Source organism: Neovison vison, chromosome 4 (genome assembly GCF_020171115.1).
Source record: "Neovison vison isolate M4711 chromosome 4, ASM_NN_V1, whole genome shotgun sequence".
In the NCBI taxonomy this organism is placed as follows: domain Eukaryota; kingdom Metazoa; phylum Chordata; class Mammalia; order Carnivora; family Mustelidae; genus Neogale; species Neogale vison.
This window is the reverse complement of record NC_058094.1, coordinates 45,942,297-45,962,812: the sequence shown is the minus strand read 5'-3', so window position 1 is coordinate 45,962,812 and position 20,516 is coordinate 45,942,297. Positions and strand designations below refer to the sequence as shown.

The following is a 20,516-nucleotide window of genomic DNA, read 5'->3' as shown; positions in this document are numbered from 1 at the left end:
AGATGGTAGATATGCTTATCTGTATTTGTTTTCGTAATGATAGATTCTACCCTGCTACTGACAGGGATTAGGATTCTGAAATTTGGTAAATAACACAGGAGATTTTCACAGGCTCAAAAAAAGTAAAACCAAACCAAATCTGATGGTATTATTTTATAGCAGACTATCAGCTTTAGCTTTATTGTATTATTTGGAATAATAAGTTTCAGAAGTAAAAACTCTTCAGGGAAAATGTTATTCCTTATCTAAAAATTTGTGTCACTTGCCTTATTCATTTATTAGATTGTGATAAACAATGCGGCAGGGAATTTTATTTCTCCCACTGAAAGACTCTCTCCTAATGCTTGGAAGACCATAACTGACATAGTTCTAAATGGTACTGCCTATGTGACACTAGAAATTGGAAAACAACTAATTAAAGCACAGAAAGGTATGTTTATTAATTTTTCATGTATTTATTAGGTTCCTACTACACACAGGTTCTGTGTGATAAGTCCTGGGATATTTTCAAACATCAATAAGGCAGTGTTGATAGCTGTACAGCTCATGGTCTAATGGAGAAGAAATTACTTAAATAATTACCACATGCTATGATATGAGCTATAATAAATACTTACTTCATATATATTGGAAACCCAGAGACAGGAATGACTAATTCTGCCTAAGGATGAGTATGAGGTTGAGGAACAAGATGGAATTTGAGCTGAGTTTTCCCATATCTAGATGTGGAGAAGTGGGGGTGGAAGGAGGGTGGGGAGTAAATGTAAATGTCCATGAAAGAGGCTTGATGGAAGAGAAAAATGAGGGTTTAGGGATTGTTGACAAATTTGATGTGGTTAGAGATGCAGAGGGAGAATGGTAGGAAATGACTATTGGTAGGTGGGTTGGGTGTAATTGGGAATATTCCCAACACCAAAGTAGAAAGTTGGATTTTAATTCTGAAGGAAATGGGGAGTTATTTCCTTATGGATTTCTCTTGAAGGTGTTTCATGAAGAATGTGACTTGATTAAAAAGGATACTGGCAACAATGTGGGGATAGAAAAGAGTAGGGAGACCATTCCAACTTTTCTTTTGGCATGTAGCTGCATTATGTGAGGGATAAATTAGGAGACACTTAGCAGATAAAATCAGCAGGCCTTTCTGATTAGATGAGAGAGTTTATGCTGAGTGAATAGTTTGGATGATGATGACATCAGTGTGGTTGAGAACACTGCTGAGAGGGAAATTACTAGAACATTTTTGTTTAGTATTGTGTACAAATCTTATAAAAGTTCATATAATATAAGCAGTAAATATATATATGTTTGTGCGTAAACATATATGTTTGTGTGTATATACTTACAAGTCTAGAATTAGTGTATATTTGTTCACTTAAGGGACACTTACTTATAACTTTTGTGTAGCAGGTCCTGTGCGGTATGCCCGAATGATAGAGGTGAATGAAACTCTGTCCCTGAACAAGTGGGATGGGTTTGGACTTAAAAGATAGGGTTATTTCTCAGGGTGGAAAGTATTCTGAGCAAGGAACAGAAGGAAGAGTCCTTGTTTTCCTTGAAGGATGTCCTTTGGGTTTTGAGGGGAGAAGAGAAGGCATGGAGCTGGCCAGTTTCTGTCCTCTGGTTCAGAAGTTTTTGCCTCATTAGATTCAATTTCTTCTCTTTTTTTTTAGTTTTTAAAAAAGATTTTATTTATTTATTAGAGAGAGAGCACAAGCAAGGGGAGCAGCAGACAGAGGGAAGGGGAGAAGCAGACTTTTCACTGAGCTGGGAGCCCAATGCAGGACTTGATCCTAGGACCCTGAGATCATGACCTGAGCTGAAGGAAGAGGCTTAACTGAGTGAGCTACCCAGGTGCCCTATCAATTTCTTCTTCTTTACTGTGTGGATAGTTCTCAAGCCAACTGGAAAAAGGATATAGAACAGGCAGAAGGCTATTAGAGAGGTGCTAGATGTTTCGGTGTCTGTATAACTTCCATCCTTTCTCCATGCACTCATTAAAATCGAAGTCCCAGGTCACTCATTCCCACTACAGCAAAGTGAATATCAATTCCATTTGGAGTGTCCATGATTTTTTGTTTGTTTGTTTGTTTTTAATTTTGTGAGTTTTTGCTTATTTGTTTGTGGTTGGTTTTTGTTGTTGTTGTTTTCCAGAAGAGATGGATGATTGGGAAGAGAGACAGAGAAGAATGGGCTCTTCTCTCTTCCTTTTTGTCCAAGGATCCCTGACTCTGTTTTTCTTCTCTCTCTGCCTGTCACTGTCTGATTTTCTCTCTCCTTATCTGTTACTTATTTCTCTATTTCTTTCTCTGTCTCTCTCTGTCAGCTCTTCACTCTTGATTCCCTATTTTGCTTGGTCCTTCTCCTCTTTGTGTTCCTCTGCCTCATTCTCTTTCTATTCCTTCTGCTGACTCTTGATTTCTGTCTGACTCTCCCTTTTCTCATTATTGTCTTTCATTTTAACAGAATATGATCTATTTTTATTCATCACATTGGATTAAAATTCTATGGGCTTCATTAAAAATATATTAGCTAAGACTTTTTAAAAAATGGAAGCCAGTTTTTATTCTTCCAAGATTCCTGTCAGTTATTGATGCCATAACCTGACAGAGTTTGAAGGACTTATGCCACTGGGCTCTGGAGAGTATAGTGCACAGGGTCTGTTCTGGTATTAGAGCAAGAGTTAAGAAATTCAGGTGCTAATGATCTCTGAAGTAGGTCAAAGAAGTCAGTTCAGGGGGCAGGCAATCTGTGGTAATCTGTGGTCAGAAGTATGTTTGTTGGTCTGGAGTTTAAGAGATCAGTCAAGGTAAGATATCGAGGGAAGTCAGACTACAGAAGATAAGGGTAACCGCAACTGAAAGATAGACATTTGCTTGCAGGAGTTGTTGATGACATACACTCAAAGAGGGGATAGCAGATGATTGAGGATGAAGAGAATAGTGGCCATAGCTAGAGAAGCTAAGAATTAGAAGGACATTATTAAACTATGTTTTAAGTAGCATTGATAAAAATTAGTAATTATGAACAAATAAAAGATTTAGGAAACTCTTAAAGACATTAGCACAATGTGCTTTTATAATCACAAAAGTCAATGAAACAAGATGGGATAGGGAGGGAGACAAACCATAAGTGACTCTTAATCTCACGAAACAAACTGTGGGTTGCTGGGGGGAGGGGGGTTGGGAGAAGGGGGGTAGGGTTATGGACATTGGGGAGGGTATGTGCTTTGGGGTAAATTGGAAGGGGAGATGAACCATGAGAGACTATGGAATCTGAAAAACAATCTGAGGGGTTTGAAGTGGTGGGGGGGTGGGAGGTTGGGGTACCAGGTGGTGGGTATTATAGAGGGCACAGCTTGCATGGAGCACTGGGTGTGGTGAAAAAATAATGAATACTGTTTTTCTGAAAATAAATAAATTGGAAAAAAAAATAATCACAAAAGTCAATAAATATGTGGCTGATCCTTATTGGGAAGGATATTGAAAATATTATGCAGAGGTCCATTCATCTTAGGATGTCTTGTATCAATGTAAAAATTAGTGAACAGTATGAAAAAGAAGACCTAATTTTATTGAAGAATCAGAGAACTTGCATTGAGAAGAGATCAAAAGAGAGACTAATATGGGGTTTTATTTAAATCTAGCCACAAGGATAGAATAAATACTAAATTTCTCCATCAAACCCTAGACACTAGAAACAAGAGATACCTCTTAAAACTCTCAAGAGATGATTTTAGGACATGTAAGTTTTGTTTTTTGTTTTTTAAAAGATTTATTTATTTATTATTTTAGAGAAAGAGAGAGCGAGCATGGGTGGGGAAGAGGAAGAAGAAGGGAGAGAATGTCAGGCAGACTCCCTATGGAGCATGGAACATGACTTGTGGTTCAATCCCAGGATCACGGTCCAAGCTGAAATCAAAAGTCAGACGCCTAACTGAATGAGGCATCCAGGTGCCCCAGGACACATAAGAAATACTTTATCAGACAAATATCATACGATCTCCCTGATAGGAGGAATTTGAGAGACGGAGTGGGGGGTTTGAGGGGTAGCAAAGGAAAAAATGAAACAAGATGGGATTGGGAGGGAGAAAAACCATAAGAAACTCTTAATCTCACAAAACAAACTGAGGGTCACTGGGGAGAGGGGGGTTATGGTGAAGGTGGATGGGTTATGGGCATTGGGGAGGATGTGATATGGTGGGTGCTTTGAAGTGTGTAAGCCTGACGATTCACAGACCTGTACCCCTGGGGCAAATAATACATTATATGTTAATAAAAATAATTAATAAAAAATACTTTATTGAGGTAGCACTAATAATACTTTATACCACTATGGTATTTTTTAATTTACAAAGTACTTTCATATACCAGGATGCAAACAGTATGAAATCAAGATTATTATAAGCTTCTTAAAGAAAAGAGTAAATCAATGCATAACATAACTTGAATGTATTAATTTTAGTTTGCTAAAATTGAGATAAAATTTATATATAGTGAGATCCAAAAATTTTATATATTCAGATCAAAGTTTTGCTAAACTTACACATTTAGGTAACCATTGCCCCAACCAAGACATAGAACATTTCCACTGCCACCAAAGGTTCCCTCTTGCTATCTTCTACTTACTCCTCACTATATATACATATATATGTATATATTTTTATAAATATATAATAATAACAACAACTAATATTATTATTTTCTTGAGAGAGAGAAAGCATGAGAAAGGGGCAGGGCAAGGCAGAAGGAGAGAGAATCTTAAGCAGACTCCATGCTGAGTGTGGAGCCAACAAGGTGCTCAATCTCATGACCCTGAGACCATGACCGGAGGCAAAATCAAGAGTCGGATGCTTCGGGCGCCTGGGTGGCTCAGTGGGTTAAAGCCACTGCCTTCAGCTCAGGTCATGATCCCAGAGTTCTGGGATTGAGCCCCACATTGGGCTCTCTGCTCAGCAGGGAGCCTGCTTCCTCCTCTCTCTGCCTGCCTCTCTGCCTACTTGTGATCTCTGTCTGTCAAATAAATAAATAAAATCTTAAAAAAAAAAAAAGTTGCTTGCTTAACCAACTGACTTACTCAGGCATCCCCACTATCTTATTTTTTAATACATTTTTATGTGGTTATTTGTCTTTTTTATTACTAATTTTTAGAAATTATTTGTCTAGTCTGGACTGTATATTTTGTCAGATATAGCATATATTTAGAATATTTTCTCCCAATCTGCTGCTTGTCTTTTCATTTCCTTATCACTGTCTTTTAGTGAGTAGAAGAAACTACATTTTGACAAATCTACCCAACTGTTTTCCAAATTGGCTCTAGGAGTTTGCATTCCCAACAGCAATTTATAAGATGCATTTGTGCCACATTCTAGCCCACATCGGATTGGTTCTATTACATTTTGGCCTTCCTTAGTTTGTGTAGTGGTCCCTCATTTGTAATATCCCCTTATGTTTCCCTAGTGACTAATGAAGTTGAGCATCTTTTTATGTGATTATTCATCAGTTGTATAAATTCTTTGAAGTGTCTGTTCTAATCTTTTGTCCATTTTCTTGTTAGGTTGTTTGTCTTCTTGGTATTGGATCAAAAAGTTATTTTCCATATTCTGAATATAAATCTTTTATCAGATACATGTTTTGCAAATACCTTTTCTCAGTCTATGATTTGTCTTTCATGTTCTTAACAATGTCTTCTGAAGATGAAACATTTTTAATTTTGATGTTGTTCAACTTAATGAAATTATTCTTTTATGACTCATGCTTTTTGAATCCTAAGACATCTTTCCTTAACCCAAAGTAATAATTAATTTCTCTGTTGTTTTCTTCTGGAACTTTTATAGTTTTCATTGTTACATTTAGGTTATCCATTAGGATTTAATGTTTGCATTTGGTATGAGACAACAGTGTAAGTGATTTTTTGCCTCTAACTGCCCATCCTTTCCTCAGTGAAATACTTTGGTCCTTTCATGGAAAATCAGTTGGTGATATAAACGTAGGTCAATTTCTGAGCTCTCTATTCTGTTCAACTGATACATCTATCATTATTTGATGACCTAGCTCTGTAATACATACATCTATCCTATGTTAGCTTGACATCAGGTATTGTGAGTCACGACCTGAGCCAAAGGAAGATGCTTAATGACTGAGCCACCCAGGGACCCCTGTTTATAGCATTTTCATTATAAATTTAGAATTCAATAATTTTTACAAGAGAGTCTACTGAAATTTTGAAGAGGGTTGTGGTAAATCTATAGATTATATTGGGGAGTAGTCACATTTTGACAATATTATCTTTCAGTCCTTCAGCATGCAGTGTCTTTCCATTTGTTTAGGTCTTTAACTTCTGTCAGCAATGTTTTGCTATTTTTAGTGTGTAAGGTCTTATATAAATTTTGTTAAATTTCTGCCAAATAATTGTATATTTTTGGTGCTATTTTAAATGATATTCTCATTTTAAAAATTTTTTACTTCTAGTATTTAGAAACACAGTGGGTTTGTTTTTGTATATTAGCCTTTTTTTGTGAGCTTGCTAAAATTACTTAATAGTTCTTATACCTTTTTCAGTAGACTCTTTAGGATTTTCTATATTCGATAATTGTTTGTGAAAAAAGACAATTTTTCTGTCTTCCTTTTCTAATCTGTATTTCCTTTTCTTGCCTTAAGTTACCATCTGGGACTTCCAATGTTAAATAGGACAATGTTGAATAGGAGTGGTGAAAGCAAATGTTTCCTCTTGATAGCAAAAGCAAAGCACTCATTTAGTCATCATTAATTAAGAGTTTACCTGTAGGTTTTCATAAATGCTCTTTATCAGTTGCGGAAATTTGCTTCTATATCTCGTTTACTGACAGTTTAAAAAAAAACTATGAATAGGCATTAAATTGGTCAAATCTTCTATCTTTATTGAGATGCCGATTTTTAAAAACCCGGTAGTATGGTAAATTCCATTGATTAATTTTTGAATTTCAAACCAACATTGCATTATGAATAAAAATCTTGCTTAGTTATGATATATTGTCTATTTGTATATTGCTAGATTTTGTTTTGCTAAAATTTTCAGCTTCCAGATATTACTCTTAATTGCGTTTCTTAGAGCTGTGACAGTGCTGGTTCAGTTTGGGGATGAGCCACATATTTGAGGTGAATTTATATGCAGATGTTGCTTCCTCCTCCCTACCTGCTCTGGCATTCTCAGCTCTGTTTTTTGTGAACATGATATGATGTGCTGGCTACAGCCCTACCTTTTGAAATTGATACCATGTTTAACCTACACCCAAAACCGTCTCTTAGGCCTCTGTCAAAAGCATATCAGAAGAGCGTTCAACATGGCATGATATATGTCCTATTTGGCTGTTTATCAGAATCTTAAATGACTTGACATCCAAGTGAAAAAATTGGCCACCTATCCATGGTTGTCTTTAAAAAACATGTTTGTATTCTATCTCAATAAAACAAATTTTTATTAAATTTTATTATAGGATAGACTACCCAGATATTATACTTGATTTTGGACTAGCTTAGGTAACACGTGGATTACTTCATACCAAGAAGCAAGAATTCCTCCCACATGAGATCATATCAGCATTCTGTAGTCATTACTGCAACTTCTATAATTATTAAATAAAGATAGATGACTGAACAGGTGTTAGAATACTGAACAAGCAAAAAACAAAACATTATTTATATGGAAATGTTTTGATTTTCTTCCTTTCTCTTTCTCCTCTCCTTTCCTCCTTCCATCTTTCCTTCCTTTTTTTAAATACCAAACATTTATTGAATGCTTATTCTGTATTGGGTTTTGTTCTAAATGCTAAAGATTTATCAACTCACTTAATGTTTGCAGTTACTCTGTAAGATACGACTTACCTTATTCCTGTATAGTTACAGGTGGCTCAGAGTTAGTCTTTTTTTAATATATGAGGTAGATGTTTTAAATTCTCAGTTCTACAGTTAAGAAACTGTGGTTTGTTAAATACCTACTAAGCATCAACTATCATTGTCAGAATTGACAATTGACTTTTTTTTTTTTTTTTAAAGAGATAGAGCACACAAGCTGCGGGAGGTGGGGGAAGTGCAGGTGGAAGGAGAGGGAGAGAGAGAATCATGCTCAGCAAGGAGCCCTACATAGGGCTCAGTCTCAGGACCCTGAGGTAATGATCCGTGCCAACATTGAGAGTCAGATGCTTAACTGAGTGAGTCACCCAGGTGCCCCTACAATTGACATTTTTAAAGTCTAGTGAGAAAAAAGAAGAACTGTAGTTCAGTTTAAGTCATAGTCATCTAGTTTACTCTGATACTTGGACACTTAGGGAGTCCTGATATTTTTACCTTTACTCAGCTTTCTCATCTGTAAAACAGATTGTATAATTAATTACTTCTCCAAGGTTTAGTAATAAAACAAACTGATAGCTACAAAAGCTTCATGAAAAATATAAATTGCCTTGCCAATGCACATGTGCTTCTTCATGCCTGTGAATAAACATATGGTAGCCTAGATAATATGAAGAATTTGGTGGGTGTCTAAGCGTTGGGAATAGTCAGAAGCAGTCCAGGACAGCTTGAACCATGTGAAGCCTTTATGGGGGAAAGGGAGGGAGTGAAAGGTCACTGTTTAGGCAGATTAATCACATAAAATGAGGGGAAAGAGGAAAGTAACTTAAGAAATGTGTCCAGGGGTGCCTGGGTGGCTCAGTGGGTTAAAGCCTCTGCCTTCGGCTCAGGTCATGATCCCAGGGTCCTGGGATAGAGCCCCGCATTGGGCTGTCTGCTCCGCAGAGAGCCTGCTTCCTCCTCTCTCTTTTTCTGCCTGCCTCTCTGCCTACTTGTGATCTCTGTCTGTCAAATAAATAAATAAAATCTTTAAAAAAAAAAATGTGTCCAAAGGAAATTGTGGTTAGATGGATGTCATTGGAAGTATTCCTGAGGTAATCTTACCAGCAGCCTTGTTAGAGGAAGAATAAATTGAACCAATTCACTAACTGAAGAAAGAATAAGAAAAGAGAGCATCCTTTTGGTCAATAGATAGGAGACATAGTAGACTATGTGAACTAGGTAAAATATTTTATGCGTTTCATATGCTAAGTTTTAATAAATTATCAGAAATCCCAAGGTTTTTAATGATCTTGCTGTCTTAGACTAGTGTGTGAACTGGAAACACAGAAATAAATTTTAAAATATTTTTATTTCTAATCCATTGATACTGTCCTTGGCCAGTTCCTTTTCCTTCCCTCTCCACCATCCGGTGCCCTCAGCCTGTGCAGTCTCACCCCTTCCATAACCACCCCTTGTTTGGCTGTTTATCCCTAAGCCGCATGGAATCTTCATGCCCAGCTGTAGTTGCACAACTCAATGAAAGAAGCCCTTTCAAAGGCCATTACGGATACCTTTGCATTTCAAAATACACATGCTGCATTTGTTGTTATTCCCTGTAACTCTTGTCCCATCCATATAATTGTATATTTAATTATACAATTAAATTATACAATATAATTGTTCGGAAATGCTTTTACCGAACAAGATACACGACTCCTATCCCATGTGCAAACCCTTTCAGCCCTGTCTCCAGTCCTCTCTCCACGAATTCCTAACTCATTACTAAGCACAAAGGTGATGCTTTGTTTATGAAATGAAACATTTTTGAGACCCACAAAAACAAGAGAAGTTGAGGGCATATTTAATACTTCTTTCAGGTTTTGTCTGTCAGCTTCACTACTAGAAGAGAAGATGACCAGGCATTTTGACAAAATCAAGTAGTATGGAAGCCGTGCTCCTTGCTTGACAAGGAAGGAATCGTAGAGCAGGAGTAGAATATGGCTTTCCTATCTTTCAGTAGTATGAGTGCAAGTTAAGTGCTGTTTAGATTTTAAAGTAGAGTAGGACCATATGAGTATCTTTCTGTGTATTGTGTCCATGCCTTCCTTAGAATAGTGGGGACATTTAAAGAATTTTAAAAACATTTCTGGTCATCAGTTGGACTTTATTAGGGTAGTGTTAGTATCCTTTTAAAAATTACTGTTTGCTAGAGTTATCTTGCTAGTTTGATGGAACATTTAAACTTCATTTGTTAAAATTTCTTGTAGCAACCATATATATCTTACTTTGATGTATTATGAAGATAATATAAAGATGGAAGGGGCAGAAATATCAGTTGGAGAAACAAAGACTGAAAATTTTCCCTATTTGGCAAAAACTACAATCTGTAGATCCAGGGCGCTAAACAAATCCTAAGCAGGATAAATACAAAGAAAACCATACCAGGGCATATCATAATCAGTCACTCAAAACTAATGATAAAGAGAAAATTTCCTTTTTCAACAACATGTTATTTTAAGTAATCTCTACACTCAAAGTAGGGCTTGAACTTATAAGCCTGAGATCAAGAATCACCTATTCTACCAACTGAGCCAGCCAGGCATCCAAAAGAGAAAATCTTAATAGCAATCAGAGGAAACAGAGAACAATATATAAAAAGGGAATAGTTAATAGAAATATTCACTGACATCATCAGAAAACAATGTTAGCTAGAGAACAATAAAATGATACTTGAAGGTGCTGAAAGAGGAAAAAAAAACCAAAAACCTATTAGCCCTGAGTTCAGTACACAGCAAAATATTCTCAAAAATAAAAGCAGGATTTTCTGACAAACAAAAGCTGTAAGAATTCAATGCCAGCAGATGTGTACTACAAGAAATATTGAAAAATGTTCTTCAGGCAAAATAAAAATGATACTAAATAGAAACTCAAATATTCAGGTGGAATGATGGCTGTTAGAAATAGTAAATGTATCAGTAAATATTTAAATTTTTTGTTTTCCAAACTGCTTTTGAAAATAACTCACTGTATAAAACTACATTAAAAAAGACACAAAACTTACAATAATCAACAGTGCTTGGGACACAATAGATTCTCAATAAATTGAATGAATAAATGAAAGTTTAAAATAATAATCTTTAGCTGCCAAGAAATCAGTGATTTTCTATTTCTTACTTATCTGCTACACTAAAAAATATTACAAGTTTAATATTTGCAAAAGGATGAAACTATATATTTTATAAAGCAGTACATACTTTAAGAAATTTTAAGGATACAAGTTTGAAAGATAATAAAAATAGTTTGAAGAATATTCAGAGACATTTTATTCCTCCTCCAAAAATAGTTAGTCTCTCTTCCCCTCTGCATTTTCCAAAGTAGTAACAAAACTCAGCATATCCTGGCCAACATGAGGGGTAAAAAGATGGGGCAGGAGTACCATTCTGAGAGTATGAGAAATAAGAATGGTTGATCATTATGGCAACTCCTTTTGTATATCAAACTCTTCCTCTTTCAGAGTTCTGAAAATACTTTTCTTCCAAAATAACTCTGTGGAAAAGGAGGGATATAGAACAATCATATACACAATTAAGGAACATTGACAGCAGATGCTAACTGTGTCACCCTTAGAGCAAAACCATAAAAACTACTTTAAAAAGTGATACTTACTTACATAAAGCAAATGCTGCAGTAGAAAGTACTCTAACTTCTGATTCAGATTTAACAAATTTTATTCAGGTGTGGGAGAGGAAGAATTAAATCATTTTATATAATTCAGAAACTGAAGATGAAAGATACTGTCCTCCTCTTTCTCCCTTTAGGTGTTATTTTCTCAGCCTTGAAGAGCTGGGTTGCCCACTGCTTAGAATGAGACAGTGCTGCCCCTGAATGTAAGGAAGAGGTAAAATTCTACTGTACTATCCTAATTGGGTTAATGCTGCATCGTAGAACAATACAGCTGGACTTTAAAGAGTGAACAGTGGTGGAGTGCCTGCGTGTCTCAACTGGTTAACTCTCTGACTCTTGATTTTGGCTCCGGTCATGATCCTGGGACAAAGCCCCATGTCGGGCTCCATGCCCGACTCCAAACTCCATGGAGTTTGCTTGAGCATTTCTCTCTCTCTGCTTCTGCCCCTGCCCCACTCATGCACACTCTCTGAAATAAATGAGTAATTCTTAAAAAAAAAAAAAAATTAACTAAAAACTAAAAAATAAAAAATTCTCAGATTCCCAGGGTTAGTTATTGATACATTTTTCTTTTTGCAGAAAGGCCAATTCTTTAATTTTTTAATGTTTTTATTTTTTAAAGATTTTATATATTTGTCAGAGAAAGAAAGAGCACAAGCAGGGGGAGCAGCAGGCAGAGGGAGAAGAAGGCTCCCCACTAAGCAAGGAGCCTGATGCAGGATTTGATCCCAGGACCTGGGGATCATGACCTGAGCCACAGGCAGACACTTAACTGACTGAGCCACCCAGGTATCCCAAGGCCAATTCTTTAAACTAGAATAGCTTCTTACAGAAGAAGTATGGAAATGACAAATTTCTAACATCCCAGTGCAGACAAGCAGAAATGAATCTGTTATTTGTGGTCAGGTAAATGAAGAAAGGGAGCAACAGCTTGTCATTTTATTTTTTTGTTAGAAAATGGTTTATCAATTCCATTTTTGTATAAAACACACAGAGAAACCTAGCAAATTGACATTAAGTGCTGCCACATGGAAAGGTACTTTATCAAACTTTGAGCCTAAGAATGTACAAGAGTCTTTTATATGCCCACACTCATTGTCTATGCTTTTCTGTTTGCCTCTTACAAAAATTCCACACTCCCCATTATTTCTTCTGTCCCAGTTACAGTGCAATTACAGGGAGGAAGGGGATTAGTTAAAACAGTGCTCTAAGGGTCTCTGCTGCCCCTTCTTTCCAATCAGAGAGACTTGGGGATGTGCGGGATCACACCACCCCTGGTGATGGGGCCTTCGTAAGAGAAACGAACTCTGTCATCCCAGATTGCAAGCTGCAAGTGGCTTCATTACTTCAAAATGGGAGAAAATAATAACAAGGAAACACTAAAAGTCACAGTCTAGAGGCAGAGTCGGTGGAGCATGAGACTCTTGATGTCCCCGTTAAGTTCAAGCACCACTCTGGGTGTAGAAATTATCTAAAAATAAAATCTTCTTTTAAAAAAATCACATTGTCATTAAAAATAATAGAATGTAAGATTATGTCCAGTTTCAAAAGACTCAAATGTTCTAAAATCTAGTTTCAATCCAAGTTATGAAAACTAAAATAATAAACAATTTTAGTTCCCATAACCAACAGAGGTAGAATAGTATAAAGATGTCTAGGCCTGAACATTGAGTCTACTATTTACTAGTTGTACAGCTGCTGACCTTGACCAAGTCACTTCCTTGCTCTGGGTTGAGGATTAAACATCTGTAAAATAGGAAAATAGGGTGTCCAGCAAAAGTCATTAGATCAGCTTGAGCATTTCAGTGTTCATTTTTAGCTTTATTTGGGTACATCTAGAGTAGCCTTTATTTTTGAGCTAATTTAGCTCTCCTAATAAGGCATGGCCTTTCTGAATTCTCCACTGAAAATCCTAGATGTTCAGTGAAGCTGCCTAGAACTCACTTATCTCCCCGTCCACGTGAGCTCTAGGAACTGCTTAGCGTACAGCTGTCTGATGGTTCTTTGCCTGGTCTAATGAAATCTCCCCCTAAACATTCTAGCTTGATTTTGGCCAAAGACTCGAGGAGATACTATGCAGATTTATGGAACTCTGTCTCTGTATCCTTCCCTCCTTGGGAGAACTCTCCTTACAAATTCCAACTTCCTCAGTCTCCCCAAACTCTGAAATCTGTTTCCTCAACTCAGTGAGAATGCTATGTTTTACTTGTACTTCTCCTCCTGTTTAGTGTACATTTCGTGTGTGTGTGTGTGTGTATAATGTGTATATTTGTAGTACACACCATAGTATATTGTACAGTACATTGTGTATGTGTATATACATATGTATATACACATATAGTACCTTTAGGCAAAAATCTGGGGTGACCTTAGGGCTCATTTCATTTGTCTTCTCTCAGGAGTCCTTGTATTTCCCTGCTTGCTATACAGTATCCGAAAATAGTTGTATCATGTAATTATGTATCTTATACAGTTTTCTTGCTATTTACAGGGAGAGGGCAAGTCCCTCATGACCGGAAGTCAAGTCCTTGCTAATATAGTTTTGATTCTGTTTGCTCTAATTTTTTAAAAAGATTTTTATTTATTTGTTAGAGTGAGTGAACACAAGTGAGGGGAGCAACAGAGGGAGAGGGAGAAGCATGCTTTCTGCTGAACAGGGAGACTGACAAGGGGCTCAACCCCAGGACCCTGGGATCATGAGCTGAGCTGAAGGCAGATGCTTAACCAACTGAGCCACCCAAGTGTCCCTGATTTCTTCTTATTTAAGTGGGTGCTTAGTTAATGGAAAGCCCATCCAGCTAATTATGCAGGGGGTTATACGGCCATGCCTCTGAGTTTTGGGTCACCGTCGTGACTCACCTGCCATAGAATTTCCAGTAAGCACAGACTGGGTCATCTTGCATGACAGCAAGAGTACTAGCAAGTTGTAGCAATTCCATTAGATTACTTTGTCATTAATTTAGGGCTACTGAAGTTTAAAAGATGCTACATTTTTGTTATGTCCTCTTGAATCAGATCCCAGTCTTTTAAATCATGTTTTCTTGATGTGAAATGACTTAGCTGTATTGTTAATTACTATATCCTTTTCAAATTTCAGGAGCAGTATTTCTTTCTATTACAACCATCTATGCTGAAAGTGGGTCAGGTTTTGTAGTACCAAGTGCTTCTGCCAAAGCAGGAGTGGAAGCCATGAGCAAGTGAGTACGACTATGTTAATCCCATCAGCTCATAATTCTGTTAAGACACGGAGTTGCTACTTCCCTAGCAGTTTGGAGAAGGTGCACTACAAGCACATGCCACGGGGAGGTATGGTCGTGAATTCTGTCAAAAGCGTCACTCAGAAGCAGTTTTGATGTATGATTTGCCTGAAAGAGGTGCAGTCCACCCATTCTCTAAAATTCACCTGTGGACTAAGATAGATTAGCAGATTGTAGTTGGAGCACTTGCCCCCTATCCTGTCGAATGAGTTTTGCTGAATTGGCCTAGCAGATTGTAGTTGGAGCACTTGCCCCCTATCCTGTCGAATGAGTTTTGCTGAATTGGCCTCTGAGGTGATCTTGTCAGAATGTATTAACTGATATCTTATAGTTTCATAAGACTTATCTCTTTGTATCTATTGCAAGGACACCGTATCGTATTGTGTTGCTGTATTACACATTTTTCATTTTAGAAGTCTTCTTGAAAGAAATGCTTTTCTGATTTTTTTTTTTTTAATCAAGCACAATTGTGCTTTTCCTGAGAAATTAACTTGCCTTTCCCTTATGGGCTCTGCAAAGTGTGTAATTGATTAGGGCTTCTTGGAAAGAGTGGTTGCAAATTTGTGACCAACCTATTGTGATTGTATAGAATGCCACAAAACATTTAGGTATTAGCTCCTTTCTTGGGTTTTTTTTTAATCTTTCCTTACCCATTTTTCGATTCCTTTCTCCTTCCTTGGTTCCTTCTTTTTTCTGTCTCTCTTTCCTTTCAACGATTTTATCTTCCTCATTTGCATTGTATATTTTAAAAGTCATTACCTTAAGTCATTTTTTAAAGCTAGACTCAGTATATATACACAGAGATGTACATATAACTGTAAAGTCGTAGAATGAGTTTAGAAAGTGAAAGTTAGAACTATCAAGTAGGCTTTTAAAACAGATTGCTTCAAGTTTCCATGTTTGCTATTATTATGTTTTGCTTCATGACATTTAGTAAGATTTTGTTAGATTCCTATTTCCCTTTGAGTGTAGTGCAGCAATTGTATTAAAGCCTCATTAAACATGGATGTGGTTAATATTTTATAACTATGTAATCCATCTCTTCCTTAAAAGTACTCATGATGTTGTAAACATTATAATTCAATGTACTATATATAAGTAGTACATGTTGCACTGAATTCCAGAAAGTGTGGCGGAGGGTCATGATTCTCTCACCTCTTTATGCTGAATTATGATACTTACTCTAATAATGTATTTTGATATTGGACTTAGTTCTAAATATAAGGAGTAGGTAGTACAGCATTGTGATTAAGAACACTAAAATGCAAATGGTAGATATTATAGTGGAGTGATTAAAGGCACAAACCTGGAGGTAGACCGCTTGAGGTTTTCACTAGCCATATGACTCAGAGCAAGTGATTTAATCTCTCTATGCCTCAGTTTCCTTGTCTGTAACATGAGGAATGATAATAGTACCTACTTGTTGGGGTTGTGGTCCCTGGCATATAGTAAACATGCAGTGAGTCTGGATTATTATTTTTAACATATAGTATAATATTTTAGAATATTAAAATATTTTAAATTTTTAGGTCTCTTGCAGCTGAATGGGGTAAATACGGACTGCGATTTAATGTGATTCAACCAGGGCCTATAAAAACAAAAGTAAGTTTTAGTTTGCCTATTATCTCCTGTATGATTAAGGAATGAAACATTGATAGGAATATTCTGATTGTTGTATGCAGGACTTGTCAGAGATGCCTGACTTTGGAGCCGTGGTGGTAGGGAAGAGGGGTTTGCCATTATCCAATATAAATAAGGAGGTGGACAGGAATACAACAGCTGTGTAACTTCTTGATAAGAACTGTTTCAACATCTTAATCTGGGATCTTTTATGCCATCCATTTTCGTATTTCGTCTGATTTGCTTCAGTAATCTGATATTAACCTATATTTCTTAATCCTCACCATATTTTATGGACTCTTAACTTTGATTGACATCTCTTTTTTAGTTCATGGAAGTGTAAGTATATTTTTATTTTAAGAGATGTTCTGGGAAGTTATCATAGAGGCTTGGTCTTTCTATAGGTAGCATTTTCTTTGACTCATGTCTGTGCCTTTCATTTGTAAACACTCCATTATGTATGTCATATAACTCCCATGTCTCTCTGATTACAAATCTTTCTGATGACAGGCATTTCTTCTATAATAAAAAATGCTTACAGATATTCATTGCGACTCACAATGACTACTAATGCGGTTACGGCCAGAAGGCCCACAGGTTCTGTGTTCTCTCACATTGCCCCAGATAACTTCACTCTCACTCTTCGTTTCTGTGTAAAGCAAGAATTTACAATCCCAACTGACCTGTAGCTCCAAAGGCCTATGTGAAGTATGATAGCTTGTTCTGGTTGTATAAATACATTAGAAAACAGTATTAAGGAGCAATTTGGATTATAGGTAGTTCTGGGTACTAAATGTCAATATGGACATGGCTGCATAGTTTATTTAGTTATTCAAAGGGTAGAAAATAGAAAGAAGAACTAGTTGAGTGAATGAAACTTGATTATCATGTTTGACACTCTAGTAATAAAGAATCTAATACAATTAATGGAAAAACAACTCAAAAGCATACATTGAAACACATAATTCAGGGCAGCCCTGTGCTGAATACTCTTTGAAGAGAAACCTGGAGTCACAGAAGCATCTTTTTAGGACCTCAACCCCTAGGAAAGGTCACCTGCATTTTATTTATTTACTTAAAATATATTTGAGTGACTACTATGTGCAAAGGTACTGAGCAAGATACCAAACATTTGTGACAGAGGATTTGCAATCAAGGAGTTTACAGTGTAGCAGTAGAAGTATCAGTTGTACACAAGGAACAAGTATGTAGCTTTAAACAGATGAAAAGAAAACAAAGTATAGAAACTCCACAGCAATCCCTACAGAGCCCAAATTGGGACCCATTGCTGCCCTTTGCCTCTGCTGGGTTATACCTGCCCAGGGACAGCAAAAGGGCTGGAGGGCTCACAAGGAGCCTCCTGAGAGCAACTTTGCTCTGTCTCTCACTGGTTTTATTGAAGAAAACTCTCACCTAGACTTCCAGGCACTGATACAGAGAAATTCAATCTTCTTTTTAAAAAAATCACTGCCCATGCATACTTCATCTTGGTCTGCACTTTTGCATCATTAGTAGAAGTCAGACATTGGTTGGCAAATTTAGTTACAGGGTTTTTTCCCTCTAGGAGCTACTTCAGTTTAATATTCCTACATACTTGTTTTCTTCCTTTCCAGTTATTTTGAGAAGAAAGAAGAAAAGGAATTTCCTTTTAAAGGTTTCCCACTTGAGTCACTCTTCTGTGATTATTCAATCAAACACAGTACCATGGCATCCCCCACACTAAGCTTGTACAGATTTCAGAGTACTTTGATATACATTTTCTCATTTGATGCTTACAACAGTTTTCCTCCTCATTTTATAGATGGGGGTAAAAAGGTTCTATTTTCTGGTGATATTTATAGGCCAGTATTAGATAAAATGACCTGTTTTGAGCTGAAGTGACTTTGGAAGAATTTGACAAAATTCTTTGTTGTTTGCAAGGCCTGCGGTATAAACAGGCTCCCATCGTAATATTCCATTTTGTGCAGACTAGTTCTTAAATTCTTTTTAATGCAGCAAAACTATTTTCTCAATTTCTAAGGGTGCCTTTAGTCGTCTTGACCCAATGGGAACATTTGAGAAGGAGATGATTGCTAGAATTCCTTGTGGTCGGCTAGGAACTGTAGAAGAACTTGCAAATCTTGCTGCTTACCTTTGCAGTGATTATGCTTCTTGGATTAATGGGGCAGTAAGTATTGTTTTCTCTTGACTTTTTGGGGTGGTGTATTTGGGGTGGGAAGGCATATTGTGGAACCTCCTGACAATATTGAATATAAATGTGACTTAAAAACAGTGAATCTTGGAACACTGAAAAAATAAAATTAAGTTAGAAAAGAAAATATTTATTTAGCTGTAGATAATATTAAAATATTAATATAGGTGTTTTGCCTATGGAGTTTGTTCATTGATAAATTAATTTTATTACATGCCAATTACTCTGGTAGATATGTCTTTAAGGTGATCTTTAATATTGGGTAGAATTTGAAATTGTTGAGATGGGGGAAAGAGGTTCTAAAATTAGTAAATCAGATTGGGTTTAATCATGACTTTTGTCTTCAGACTTTGGGTTTTGATTGAAAGTTCCAAGGAGATGTTACATCCAATTAAGATGGGAAAATGGCTAACTCAGAAACTTTCAAAAGGAGTTAGTTTCAGAGTTTTTGTTATTTTTTTTCAGGTCATTAGATTTGATGGTGGAGAGGAAGTATTTATTTCAGGGGAATTCAACAGTCTGAGGAAGGTAATGCCATTTTGTGAATATAATATATTAGCAGCTAAGATACCAAGCTTTAAAAATATGCAAGAACCACATAAAATTGCCTTTTTCTGTTTGTGTTAGGTTACCAACGAGGAGTGGGACAGAATAGAAGGACTCATCAGGAAGACAAAAGGCTCCTAAGACCACTCTTGCCTTCATCTTGGTTATAAGGGAAATGCTATAGTTTATGATATTTTGAATTATTTTCAAGTCTAATAAATTGTTAATCAACAAACCAGGACTGAGTGTATATCATGTGCCAGGCCAGTGGTAGGTAGATATTGTACATTAACAGATATGTAAGATGGGATATTTTCCCTCTAGAATTTTTTTTAATAATTAATAAAAAGGCAAGTAAGAGAAGGCTATGGTAGAGGTAAAATGCTTGGAAGTGCAGTGAATGAAACAGATATTATAGCCTGGAAAAATCAGGAGAATCTTAATGGTCGAAGCAGCATTTGAGTTATGTATTAACCATGCCTGTGATGATGGGGCCTTAAAAAAAGAAAGTGATGGTATACAATAAATTTAATGGACTCTGATTTATTGGACTCTGCCTTTCCATTAGATTTCCTTTTCACTGGATTTGTGAATTATCTTCTTTAGATAGTTCAATATTAATTCAAACAAACTTTTTCCAGGACCTGTCTTACAGTCTGCCATTTTATTTGGTACTGAGGATACAACATGAACCATCTACAGCCTTTGCCTTCTTGAAACATTATCTAGAAGGGTAGAGAGACCTATAAATAATTATTTGTGGATGCAGTGTGATAAATATTATTCTAGCAGTGTAAAAGTATGGAGGAGGAAGTAATGTATTCTGTCTCCAAAATGTAGAGAAGGTGACACCTAGGAGATAGCATTCCATCTCAGCTTTAAAAGAAGACTAGATTTCTCTAGGTAGAAAAGATGAACAAGCTTATAAAATATTTTTGTCTGTCATTTCATTTCGTTTCATATGTGGTTTGACTAATTTGTCATCCTGAGAATCAAATAATAAACCCACAGTCTCAAATGTATATAGCTGTAATTTTGAGCTTATATTAAAAAAAGGTCTATTTTGTTTTCAAACGAGTTACTCATAAACATGATCTCTATAAACTGTCTCCATTGCTCAAATTACCAAGAGAAGGAACTAACTTCCATCTTAGCTCCTCTGAATACATCTGTCAAGGAATATAGTTTTCCTGTTTGAATATATATGCTGTAAGTCTCACATGGAAACACTTACCACATTCACAGTTAATTGTGTACATAATTTACATTAAATTGTGTACATAAATGGGTAACATTGTAGATTTGGAATAAGTGGCCTTGACATTCTCAATCATACTGAGCTTTTCTTCACACTCTCACAGTGCAGGCACATTCTGCATTTTATCCTTAATGCTAACCCTCATTTTCTTCTTG

At 36.4% G+C, this 20,516-nt stretch overlaps 1 protein-coding gene across 3 annotated transcripts in view; it reads left to right on the top strand.

Moving 5' to 3' along the window:
- Window positions 1-19,645, top strand: part of DECR1 (2,4-dienoyl-CoA reductase 1) — a 43,807-nt gene extending 24,162 nt beyond the window's left edge. For all 3 annotated transcript variants that reach the window (XM_044245347.1, XM_044245348.1, XM_044245349.1), the window contains 6 exons: window positions 283-430; window positions 14,587-14,686; window positions 16,276-16,348; window positions 18,387-18,533; window positions 19,023-19,085; window positions 19,185-19,645. In XM_044245347.1, coding sequence (XP_044101282.1) covers window positions 283-430; window positions 14,587-14,686; window positions 16,276-16,348; window positions 18,387-18,533; window positions 19,023-19,085; window positions 19,185-19,244 — 591 coding nt within the window. In that variant the 3' untranslated portion in view covers window positions 19,245-19,645. The remainder of the gene's footprint in view (window positions 1-282; window positions 431-14,586; window positions 14,687-16,275; window positions 16,349-18,386; window positions 18,534-19,022; window positions 19,086-19,184) is intronic.
- The last annotated feature ends 871 nt before the right edge of the window (window positions 19,646-20,516 follow it).